The sequence below is a fragment of the Theileria parva genome, chromosome 1 (genome assembly GCF_000165365.1).
Source record: "Theileria parva strain Muguga chromosome 1, complete sequence, whole genome shotgun sequence".
Taxonomy (NCBI): Eukaryota; Apicomplexa; class Aconoidasida; order Piroplasmida; family Theileriidae; genus Theileria; species Theileria parva.
Genome location: NC_007344.1, coordinates 195,723 through 207,944, shown reverse-complemented (window position 1 = coordinate 207,944; position 12,222 = coordinate 195,723). Strand labels below are relative to the sequence as shown.

General features: G+C 35.7%; 6 protein-coding genes across 6 annotated transcripts; 5 read left to right on the top strand and 1 right to left on the bottom strand.

The window, feature by feature from the left end:
* Positions 1 to 66: 66 nt before the first annotated feature.
* On the bottom strand, positions 67 to 2,400 carry PRMT5 (PRMT5 arginine-N-methyltransferase family protein). The gene has a single exon (XM_760534.2). It carries the CDS (start codon positions 2,299 to 2,301, stop codon positions 193 to 195), a length of 2,109 nt encoding a protein of 702 aa, XP_765627.1. The 5' UTR covers positions 2,302 to 2,400; the 3' UTR covers positions 67 to 192.
* Positions 2,401 to 2,769: 369 nt separating this feature from the next.
* Positions 2,770 to 6,490, top strand: Sec24a (Sec23/Sec24 trunk domain protein). Its single transcript, XM_760533.2, has 11 exons — positions 2,770 to 3,120; positions 3,150 to 3,206; positions 3,275 to 3,448; positions 3,498 to 3,734; positions 3,795 to 4,144; positions 4,249 to 4,443; positions 4,492 to 4,560; positions 4,624 to 4,930; positions 4,999 to 5,259; positions 5,349 to 5,819; positions 5,890 to 6,490. Exons 1-11 carry the CDS (start codon positions 2,934 to 2,936, stop codon positions 6,279 to 6,281), a joined length of 2,700 nt encoding a protein of 899 aa, XP_765626.1. The 5' UTR covers positions 2,770 to 2,933; the 3' UTR covers positions 6,282 to 6,490.
* Positions 6,491 to 6,630: 140 nt separating this feature from the next.
* Positions 6,631 to 9,101, top strand: TpMuguga_01g00098 (uncharacterized protein). Its single transcript, XM_760532.2, has one exon. It carries the CDS (start codon positions 6,675 to 6,677, stop codon positions 9,084 to 9,086), a length of 2,412 nt encoding a protein of 803 aa, XP_765625.1. The 5' UTR covers positions 6,631 to 6,674; the 3' UTR covers positions 9,087 to 9,101.
* Positions 9,070 to 10,066, top strand: TpMuguga_01g00097 (putative integral membrane protein). The gene is made up of 8 exons (XM_061304918.1): positions 9,070 to 9,250; positions 9,282 to 9,345; positions 9,439 to 9,501; positions 9,531 to 9,575; positions 9,607 to 9,639; positions 9,698 to 9,742; positions 9,818 to 9,905; positions 9,943 to 10,066. The coding sequence occupies exons 1-8, from the start codon at positions 9,155 to 9,157 to the stop codon at positions 10,049 to 10,051; spliced, it is 543 nt and encodes a 180-aa protein (XP_061161495.1). The 5' UTR covers positions 9,070 to 9,154; the 3' UTR covers positions 10,052 to 10,066.
* Positions 10,067 to 10,130: 64 nt separating this feature from the next.
* Positions 10,131 to 11,144, top strand: TpMuguga_01g00096 (putative integral membrane protein). Its single transcript, XM_760530.2, has 5 exons — positions 10,131 to 10,292; positions 10,326 to 10,383; positions 10,414 to 10,724; positions 10,793 to 10,846; positions 10,929 to 11,144. Exons 1-5 carry the CDS (start codon positions 10,173 to 10,175, stop codon positions 11,103 to 11,105), a joined length of 720 nt encoding a protein of 239 aa, XP_765623.1. The 5' UTR covers positions 10,131 to 10,172; the 3' UTR covers positions 11,106 to 11,144.
* Positions 11,145 to 11,348: 204 nt separating this feature from the next.
* On the top strand, positions 11,349 to 12,110 carry TpMuguga_01g00095 (uncharacterized protein; the record flags this gene model as incomplete). Its single annotated transcript, XM_760529.1, has 1 exon — positions 11,349 to 12,110. The coding sequence occupies one exon, from the start codon at positions 11,349 to 11,351 to the stop codon at positions 12,108 to 12,110; it is 762 nt and encodes a 253-aa protein (XP_765622.1).
* Positions 12,111 to 12,222: the final 112 nt, after the last annotated feature.

The window sequence follows — 12,222 nt, the reverse complement described above, 5'->3', positions numbered from 1 at the left end:
TCATTAAAAATTTTAATTCACTTACACATTAGTCTTCTAAACACATTTCTCAGCTATTCACACTTGGTTAATTATTCTTTTCCATAAACCCTCAAGATTCCACGTTCACAATTTTTTATTTAAAGACTTTGTTGCTTATAACACAATCAATATATACATACACTTAAAATCATACATAACAAATTAAATAGATTAACACTTGGATATACTATATGAGTGTCCATTAACATTGTGTATTGCTGTTGTGTAAGGGGTTGTAAAGGCCCATTCGTACCACACCTTTAGATCATTGACCTTCCTCCAAATATGGAGTGTTATTACCTGAGATTTCTTTACTGGGAACGGTATTTCTATGGGAAAGAACATAGGAAACCAGCTTTTAACGTTTTCAGAATCTCGTGGGAGTATAGAGATTTCCACTTTATCAAATAAAGTACACTTAAAATACGCTCCAAACCCATGAACATAACAATCACTTCTAGCAATGAATTTCATTACTTTATATCTCTCAAGATCACGAATTTGTTCTCTTTTAGGGGGTTGAGTATCAGGGTGTTCGAACTTAAAGCAGTCCATATGCATGGTACCAACGTTATAATATGCTTTCAAGTAAACTGTGTATGGCATATGAAAGTTTTTAGTGTTCCCAAATGACTTGATTTTTGCCCAAATTTGAGGACAGTGCAGTGGCATCACATATGAAGTGTAACTACTAGGGATAAACTCAAGCCTTACCCTGTTATTAAAAAGTAAATTAAATGACCTTTCAAATCCGTGTAAACATTCAGGGGCCAATTCATTATCACCAAACGGGCCCAGTAACTCACTAACTACTAAATGAACTGGTTTAGACCCACTGTTGCCGTTGGACTGAAACATACTCTTGTTTAGTTCTCTCATATCTTTGCAAATTAGCCTAACATTTGCCCACCTATTACTCTGAGCTTTATGATCCAAAGTTAACATTGTGTAGGGGTTCTTATCAAGAGCATATACCACGAAATCACTCGTTGGGATGTGATTTCTCCTGAAAACATCCATTACAACCTCCACCAATGGACCTCTACCGGCTCCCAACACATATACTGAGTAGTTAATATTACTGTTTAAATTATTTGGTTGGTTCAATTCACCGTGTTTGGTTGTGATAAAGGAAGAAATTGCTTGATCGTAGCAGTTGTATTTGAAAGAACACTTTTCAAACTCGTTATAGGTTGAGGAATCCAAATTATCCCTGAGTGGCTGAAGTGGTACCTGAAGTAAATCTTCATAACCTCTACCATACAATTCATTAATAGTCAAAGGACCAATCCTAGAGTAACATCTTTTAACTGCCTTCAACACATCTTTAACATCAATTTCACTCTCAAAATCCCGCATAACAACCTCTTCCACAAAATTACCACTATCATTGTTGTTTTGAATAAAACAATCATTGCTTATGAGGCTGTTATAGTTTAAATTAGAATCTAAAACAATTTTCACATTATTTTTCATCAGTACTGAGAGTTGGTTTGAGACTGACTTATTTAGCATTACCCTTTTATTACTTAAGAATGTATCCTCAGATAAAACTACACACTTTACTGGCTCAGAAAGCCACATTTCAATATCAGTTTCCACTGGTTGGAGTTTTAGGCACACTTTCACCTTATCACTATAACCACACAGTTCGTAAATCATATTCCATGTATTTAAGGAGTCTTTACAGCAGTCCAATGATATGCATACTGTTGGCAAATTAGGCTGAGTTAAATATGATGAGAGAATCTGACAAAATAGCACCAACTTGTCCATTAATTCATAACTATCAGATTCTAGGTTGCTATGATTTGGACTATTAGAGGTTTTACCCGGTACACTATTAACCATATCAATTGGTGAATTTGATAATACGGACTCCAGATCAATCATAATAAAGCGAGATGAGACATAACAGGACCATTCAATTTGAGTTTTGAGTACTTTAAAATCACTAGTCTGAATGAACGATACAATTCTCTGTGACCAGAGCTCGTTAGGGAGAGCCAAATCACTTTTCCCTAAGGGACTGAACCCAATTAATAGTTTAAACTCTTCTGAATGGCAAAATTCAGAGTTATCTACGTGATTTAGGTGTTGAAATGCGCCATTCGATCCCAATTTAGCTGACAGAGTGTTTAAATCCAAAACCAAAAACGAGATTCCTAAACTTTCAATGAGCTTAACACATCCCAGTAAGTTATCATTGTTTGGGTCATCTATCTTCCAACCAAATAGCAGAGGGTTGCGCAAAGCCCCTGAACTCTCAATCTTTGGCATTTATCAGTGAATTATATGGAATCATCCCAAATTATATTATATTTTACAATAGAAAACATTATATGGTACAGATAAACTATCATAATAGTTATATATGCGATGAATCTCAATTTTTAAATAATATAATAATTCTTTAACTAAATGTGTGGTATTAAATAATTTGAAATAAAATAGACCGTGACATTGGCTTAATTACTTTTACAAAAGACAATTAACAAAAATTTATATTCATAAAGTGGAAATATGATTTCAAGTTAAAAAAACTTGAGTAAAAGTTTATGAAGAAATTGCGCAAATCAATTCATAAATTTTAAGTATCATTTAAAAATATGCCATAAATTTATTTTGTAAATAATTTTAAATGTTTATTAGGTCGAATTGTTAAGAGTGTTAATTTATAATTTACTATAATTAACACACTGGGGGCTTTAGAAGATCGAGTGAGACAATTACTTTTTACTTTAGACCTAATAATTTATTCATTTTTCACCTAAAAGTTTATCAATAGATTTTCAAATGTATTTATAGGTCTGATAAGTTCATCTTATGTGGTAAATTGGATTTTGTTATATACATCCAAGTTTATTTTAATTTATACTCAGACATTATATTTTAAATCAATCTAATACCAGATGGCGTCAAATTGGCCAAATCCCAAACAGGGTTTAACTAGTCGGACGTCGAATCCTTTTCCTAACGTCCAAAACCCAGTTCACCAAACTCCATTCGCAAATCCGGTTCATCCGCCTACCCATCCTCCAGTAAATCCTCCACCAACCGCTGGAGGATATGCACATAATTTACCTCAGACCTTTCCTGGTATTTTATCTAAATTTTAAAAATTTTAGGTCAACAATTTCCACCTGGCCCTGGCGTGCCTCCTGTTTATAATCCAAATCAATCAGGTATTAAAAATCTCATAACTAACACTAACAATATGATAAAATATATCTCTAAACTTACATATATATAGGGTTAGTAAATAGAAGTGGACTTGGAAACGCAGCATACGCTAATCCACCCAGCGTCCATTTCACCTCTAGTTTGGAGTACTCTTCGCAGGTGCCTCCAGCCTTTTCAGAACCTCCACCTGCCCCAGTGCCACCACCAAAATTAGAGGAGCTCAACAAGGCTCAATCTGGTCAAGGTATTTTTCACTTACTTAATACATAAGCTTGTTTAATAACTAATTCTAGGTGTGACAACAGTGAGACCCACATCTAAGAGTCATACTGGTCAAGTGTTCCACGATAACTTCTCCGCAACTTCAACAGTAGGATACAAGTCGGATGAAGAGGTTTTGGAATCCGTTGTTTTGGCAAATACGACGAAGAATTTTGTTTCCCTATCGGTGGGAACACTCCCCTCAACAGATCAGTTGCACCAAAAATCTGGTATAACTCTTTCTTACACAATCACGCCACTCAATTCAGGTAATTTTTACGCATTTTTACTTAAAAATTAAATTTTAAAGCTCTAATTCTATGTTTTAGTTGAAACTGTACCATTAGTAAACCACGGAAATGAATCAATCACTAGATGTAAACAATGCAGAGCTTATATAAACCCCTTTGTAAGAACAGACCCCTCTAAAAGGTTCTGGATCTGTAACCTATGTGACACATCAAATGAACTCCAGAATAGATACCTCTCGTCCTTTAACCAATACCCAGGATCAAACCAACAAAATGAGCTAGAGTTGAGTTGTGGAGTAGTAGAGTTCATGGCCTCAGCTGACTATACGGTCAGACCACCACAGCCACCATCGTATCTATTCCTAATCGATGTCTCTTCGAACGCAGTAAACTCAAGAATGCTAGAAGTTGTTTGTAAAACCATCAAAGTACGTTTTTTAGAATTTAAACCATTTTAAAATACAATTAAATCACATTTTAATATTAAATATTTAGAACTTTTAATATTAAACTGTTTTAATACATCATTTAGGAACTGATAATGGGCAACGAATTTGCGTGTGATAATCGCACACTCGTGGGTCTAATGACCTTTGACTCCACAGTGCATTTCTACCAAATTTCCAAGGGTCCACAAAACTACCAACTCCTCATTGTGTCTGACTTGGAAGACCTGTTCCTCCCATTACCAGGAGAGGTTTTATTAAACCTACAAGAGTCCTCACAGGTGTTTATTAACATATAAAATAAAAAGCAGTTGATAATGAATGTTTAGGACTTCCTCCGTATGTTAGATTTATTGCCATCATTGTGGAAAAACACAACAACCACAGGATCGGCATTGGTAAGCTATTTCTAGACATACTCATTATTCTGAATTATTGTTGGTTGTTATATTGATTTATAGGGGAGTGCAATCAGAAGCGCACATTACTCGATGAAACACGTCGGAGGAAAGCTAATCGTATTTGCAGCATCACCATGTACCTTTGGAGACTTCTCAATAACGTCTGCACAAAAGGCAGAATCGGCACCCCAATCATCGAACGTGCTGAATATGAACAAGAAGCCAACGTCCAAGATCCACCCACTTGAAAAGTGCAAAGACTTCAGCTGCATGATGTGCCAAACACAAACCACACTGGACCTCTTTGTATGTACTCCCCAGGCACTCAACTTGGATAAATTACAATACATGTCAACTTTAACATCAGGTAATTGTCATCTTCATTCTAACTTTACATTTACTAAAATCATATTTAACCTACTAATTCGTTTGTAGGAAACATATATTATTATCCATATAAGAATCACGCGGAGAACTACAAGTTGGTTAATGAGCTGAAGCACTTGGTGAGAAGAACAACAGTGTGGGAAAGTGTGATGAGAATCAGGCTGAGCAAGGGCTGGAAAGTTACTAACTGGCACGGAAACTGTTTCGTAAGAGGAAGTGACCTGATGGTACTCCCAACAACCTCTGAAGACCACAGCTACACCATTACCTTCGTACCAGATACCTCTAACTCAAGTAACACAAGCTCAGGTTTCAAAATATCATATTATATGATACTATTTTTATATACCATATTATATAATAATATTTATATATTAATAAATATAATATTGATTTAGCTGGAAAGAAGGTCATGTACATCCAAACTGCCCTATTACACACTAACAGCTCAGGAGAAAGAAGGATAAGAGTGTTTAACACAGCAGTGGGAATTTCAAATGATTTGGGAACAGTCCTTAACAGTGTAAACGTTGAATCCTTGGTGTTTAACATGCTCTTGGGAGCGATTAAGGTGTACCAAACTAGCGGGAAAATGGTTGACGCAAGGAATCACCTAACAACACACTGCTCAAGAGTAATTAGCAGTATGTCAATACTGGGTTCTACAGTAGACTTATCCAGAGTACTCTCACTATACGTTCTGGGTCTCCTCAAAACCACACTGTTCACGGACGACCATAACCAGGACTACAGGGTCTATCTCAGCACCAAGTTCAGAAGCTGCAAAATCGATCAAGTTATCTTGTACGCATACCCCCAACTCTATAACCTATCAAACGAACTCAATTCCCATGAATTGTTACTTCAGGGTATTTTATACTATTTATACTACTATATATCTATATGAATATCTTTCATTGTATGTTAAAATTTGTGTAGGATTGCCACTATCCTTTGAATCGCTGTTGCAAGAGTGTTTCTACCTACTGTTTAATGGGGAGTACTTGTTGCTGTGGGTTGGAATGAATGTGCCTAACAACTTGCTACAAAGTACCTTTGATGTTCCCTCGTTCGAACAGCTTAACGCAACCCTCGTGCCACTCGCACTGGAACAGTCGACATCGAGTAACGCACACAAAGTTAAGGTTTGCCTGGAAACACTAAGAGCGAGACTCCCACCATACGTACCACTCATGGTACTAAAACAGGGAGAAGGGGATGCACTGTTTTACGCAAGCCTGGTTCAGGACAAAACGCAAGGAATGATGGTCACATTCCAGGAATTTTACCAATCAATGCAACCGACCTCAACACTGGGAATCAAGAGATAGCATATTTAATCAGATAAGCAGTCAAATGTTTTCAACCGAACAAGGGTAATATTTAGATGTAAGGAATAATTGGAGCTGGAATTTGAGAAATTTAATAAGGAATTTTATGGAATTTAGAGAATAAACTAATGGAACAAGAATTTTGAGTTTTATAAAGTAATATTCCAACTTACAACCTTTTAATCGATTCAAATTATTACACTTTTATACATATAAAAACATTTAAATATTTATAAACTATTGAAGAAATTTTATGAGATTTATAAATTGAGTTTGATCTGAATTTTATCAATGTATGGATTCCTGTGGTGATAAGGAAAGCGTCAAAGTATGTGTTTTGTATAATATTGTTAAAATGGTATAAATTAATACTATACCTTGTTTTAATTACTAATGAAACAAGAAGAACCAAGAAAAAGAGAACTTAGGAAAACTTCTGCTCACGGTCTCATGACAAGAGGAAAATACCATAAACTCCAGGAAAAAGTACCACCAAAAGTGGTACAACCGGAAGGAATGGACGAAGAATCATTCACAGCAAAAATTAAGGAAACAATAAATCAAGGAGATTCAGAAAAATATGCAAATATGACAGGAACGTGGTTTCCTCAACAAATGTGGCCTCCAGGACAAGTAATGGGCCTACCAGACGGACAAAAAATGATACCAAAACAGCCAAATTTCTTCATACCGCCATTACATCCACAATTAGCACACCAGATACATCCACAAATGGGACATATGGGTCCACAAATCCAGCACCCTCAAATGTACCCTGGCCCAATGGGTCATCCAATGCCTAATATGGGTCCTATGCCCATGCAACACCACAACCAGATGACCCAAAAAGTTGGTAATCAGATCCCTATTCAGCAAATTAACCCTAAAATGCCTCCAATGGGACAAATGGTCATGCCAGGAATGAGAGGTGTTCAGTTCTCTCCAAAATCCTCACAACCAGGTCCTCAAATCATGCCCAAGAATATACCAACCATGCAGAATATGCCACCTCTGCCTCAGATGGGAGGAATAGGTGGTATGTCCACAATGCCAGGCATGCAGAATATGTTTAACATGAACAACTCAATGTATGCTCCCATGTATCCAAGAATTGGTCCAAAATCCCCGTCATACATCAAAAATCAAGTTATAAGAAATAGGTATTCGAAGCCTCCAGCACCCTCGCCTAAGAATATGGACGCTTTCTTAAGCGAAACTCTAGAACCTGACGAGAAAACTGACTGGAAAGTTGTTCTAAGAGAAGAAATTACGAAAATGCTAAAATCGGAACTGACCAGATTCAACGATTTACACGACGTTAGTGACATATTCCCAGGATCTAACCTCGGAGACAAAACATATTTTACATCAAAACAAGATAAAACAGATAATAAAAAGGACAAGAAGAATGATAAGGATAAGAAAGATGAAACTGATAAACCATTCAATTATGTAGATTTGGAAAAAATCGTGGATGTTCTGATTGACAAATTTAAGCCAGTTATGGAAGAAATGTGGAAAGAAAGCAAAAGATATCATCAATACGCATTAGACCAGTTTTACTATCTGTTAACCCAGGGTTCTAACACCCTAAATATCACAAATCAAGGAAATATACAAATAATGGCCCCCTACAGAAACAAATCGAATAACGAAGAAGAAAATTTTAAAAAAGAGTGGTCTATTGAAGAGGAACTGGAGTCTAAAGACAAAAATTCCGATGGATCAGAGTTGGTAGTGTTACGTGATTTAACAGGTTTAAAAAGTTTATTTCAGAAAAGGGATGAAATTGAGAAGCTTTTGACTTCATATCGCACTATATCAAGATCATCGTTTGGGAATAGTTACTTTACATTTTCTAATTTTACACCTGGTCCTATCCCCAGCGAAACTGTCCCGAATTTGTCCAACGATAAAAGGGAGGATGAATTTCTGAAGCAGGCCATTGAATATGCAGATGTAGCGTCTAACCAGAAGTTACTTGTCAACAATGTTACTGCACTTGATCTTAGGTCCGCCCTATCCGGCGACAATATGCAAAATTATCTCCCAAATCCATACAGATCGGGACTACTTGAAACAGTCAATCTCATTCATTTTGACTTAGGAACCCCTCCACAATCACCAAAGTTCAGTAAACGAGAACCTGAGCAGGATACAGTATTGAACAAGGTTTATGAAACATTACAAAGCTTCCAAAACGCAGAGGCAAACACCATTAAACCACCTTCAAACAATATCTCATTCGCTAAATTTATGGCAAGCTATACTCCATACTCAAGAGAAGACAGACTTAAAGAACTGTTAAGCAGTCAGGGACCTATAAATAAAGGATTTAACCTACAACCGACTATGAAAATGTACCCAAATTTACCAACAAACATGGGTCTTTTGCATCCGAGTATGAATACGATACCCACCAGCATGGCCAATTCTGGAGGAAACATACCAGGTATGGGACCTAACATCGGTAATTTTCCTCCACCTATGAGTTCTATGCAAATGAACATGGATCAAATTCCTAATATGCCGCCAAATATGAATGGAATTCCAGGAAATATGAATAGTATGGGAGGTAATATGAATAGTATGGGAGGTAATATGAATAGTATGTCATCTAATATGAACAGTATGTCGGGAAATATGAATGGGATGGGAGGTAGTATGGGCAATATACCAGTTCATCAAGGCCATCCTCAAAATTTTAATATTCCTTCGGGAGGTGTGCCTCAACAAATGCAAATGCCTATGCCAAACGTTCCACCACACATCCAAGCCGGAAATAACCAGTTTTACAATAAATAATTTTTTATTTTAAATTTACACATTTATTTTTTAAAATAAATTATATACAGTTTATATTAAAATGATAAATGAAAAGAAGGATTTTAATTAATGAATTCAATTTCAACGGCGTTACAATAACATGGTCTGTTTCAGTCCTTCTTTCACTATCGCATCTCATAACCGTTAGATTCATAACAAAATTAAATTCTTTAGAGCCTGAAGCTAACGAACCTTCACTGTGAAAGATATCTAGTAGTATTTAATGCCACATGTGCAGGTAATAAACCTCTAATATTCCCTTATATTTATATTCTTAAGACATATACAAGTATATGAATTTTTATGTAACTCATATTTGTCAAATATTTAGCAACGATCTTGGTATTTGGATCCTTGGTTAGTTTGGCAGTTTCCCTGAGGATTCCAGCAACAAGTAACCCTAATTAATTAAAATTTTATCAGTTTTAGGTCAAATTTTACAGAAAATTGGGTTTGAATACATAAAACGTATGAAATAAGTGATAATTTAATTTTTTAGAAAATCACATCGTAGACCTCTTGTGTGTATTTGGTACTGTTCATTTACACTAATGTCATAATTAACACTACTGGGGTCAAAAAATCTATAGGAGTCATCGCATTTGCATCATTAGCGTCTTTCAAGCCTCTGACAGGTATTAAACTTATTTAATAAGTTATATTTAAACATTGATAGTAACTTTATTTCTTGTATGTTAACACACATTTAGGATTTTTTAAAGCTATTTCAGCCAGCAAATGTAAAGATTTAAAGTCCATTTACTACTACTCAACAGTGGCTTTGAATTGCCTTGACCTGTAAATTATTATCATCAACACTCACTTCTTCCTCTAGATTCTTTATGTCATGTGTAACGTGGTCAATGATGAGAAGGCGCTACTACAAATCATTTTCAAATACACCTGAATACAACAAGATTAAATCTAGACTTAAAAAAAACTAATGTGTTATTATACAACATACTGTTATTCTATATTTAACTCTACACAATATGCGGTTACTATATATTATGTATAATTAGTATTCTTCTGAAAAAATTCCACAAATGTTGATAATAAAATATTATGCAAGGTAACAGAGCATTTCTGGCCGATTTGGCCAACTTTTTGGAGTTTGTAGAGCAAGGAATCATGAACAAAACGGTGGATCTCACAGATTTGGTACAAACCACAAATTTAAACCAAGTAAACAAATTAACTAAAATTAAAATATTTTAGTGCTTCAAAATGATGGATTCGATGCTGAAGGAGTGTGAAACTGGAGTCTCTGCTCAAGGTTTTTCATAGCAATTTTTAATATTCTTAGAGTTAAGTGAGTTAAGAAACCGAATAAATGTCGCAAGAGAAACAGTAGAAATGATTGGAAGCTCTGGAACCTTGAAAAACACCGACCAAATATACGGGGATATGTACCTAATTGATCAGAATAACTCAGAGAGGGAAAATTACGAAAGATACGGAGCCAATTTAGGCATGACAAATGAAGAGTTCGATAAACTCATAGAAGATTGGGCTGAAGATCTCGACACATCGCAAAAAGGGCCAAGAAGGAGAAGGGCCAATAAGCCAGAAAACTTTCAGGAACAGATTCAAGGAGAAATCGCTGAACTAGCAAATGTGTGTTGTTTTTCATATTTTTATTTGATTTTATGATTTTAACCAATCATTTATGATTTTATTTTTAGGAAATGAAATCGAAAGTAGCTCGTTACAGGGACATTATAGTAAAAGACAATAAGGTATATGAATAAATATTAACACATTTTATTCTATTAGTTATTATAAATTATTATATACTATTAGTTTTTAATGTAAAAACAGGCTTTGCTTAATTTTACTGGAGAACAAGAGAAACAGCTGGACACTGTTACCCATATCGCCAAAGAGTCCAACAAGCTCACAAAATCAGCGAACATATCACTTAGACAATTTATAATAATGGTAGTGACGATGTTCGCTCTGACTTTGGCCATGTTTTTCCTATTCTTACTCTCATGAATGATTCTCTACACTACATCACATACATCTTAGTTATAGCTGCTCTGGCTTACACATATTTATTTTAAGTATATTTAATTTTTTTGAATGGAAGACAGTCCAAGTTTTAATACCGAGGCCCTTTATTGGGAATTCTTCGGTGGTCGTAATTCTGAGAAAGTGCCACTTCTGTACTCAAGATAAGGGGAAAGGGAATGGTGCCACTTGGTCATAATTATCATTTCTTAATAATTAAAATTTAAAATGAAGTCTTTAATTTTTGGTTTTTTGTTTTTAAAATTATCATTATGCTCAACATCAGGGTTTGAACTTGACGTTTCCACAAAATACCATGACCCAAACGCCGTTGTTACCACAGAGCTCAAATTAGAGGCAGAAACCAGAGCTGGACCATCCGTCAAGACAGTTGTGTTGTATGCTTCCATGTACGACGATGGTTTTGACAAGGTTAAAGATGGCCAAAAGCCAATCTGGGAACCCGAGACTGGCTTCAAATCCGACTACGTCAAAGTATTTTATAAAGGTCTTGCTCCAGAGGCACTAAAGGTTGGACTTTTAGACAAAAACACTCTCACTTACAATGCCGAAGACCACTACGCCAGGTTCTACTTGAAAAAAGACCAAGACTGGGCCAAGGTAGATGCTGACGAATACTTTGAATTTTTGGAGAAGAACGAGTACAAAAACCTGGTCCACAAAGAATTTGAAAAGGACGAAAAGTTCGAAAAACCTGACGACGAATGTATAATACAAGTCGGTAGGAAGTACACTCCAGACGAGGTACAGGCCTTCAAGAAATTATCAGACTCTAAAGGGCTCGTTAAAGTCGATCCTTTAGTCAAACCCTCAGAATCTGAGGATACAAACTTGAGAAGAAGGCAAGGAGGCTCGGATTCATCGCCTGCTCCAACAGAGCCAGGTTCTCCTGACAAAAAGGGAAGTTCATTCTTAACAGCGTCCCTTTTACTCCCAATCGTCCTATTGTCATGTACTTTATTTAATTAAATCAGAGTGCAATCGTCCAAACTTACTTTAAAAAGCTTTAAAGTAGCTCTAAATTTAAGATTTAATCAATAATTTAATCTCTATACCACTACGCTATATACAATAAACATCT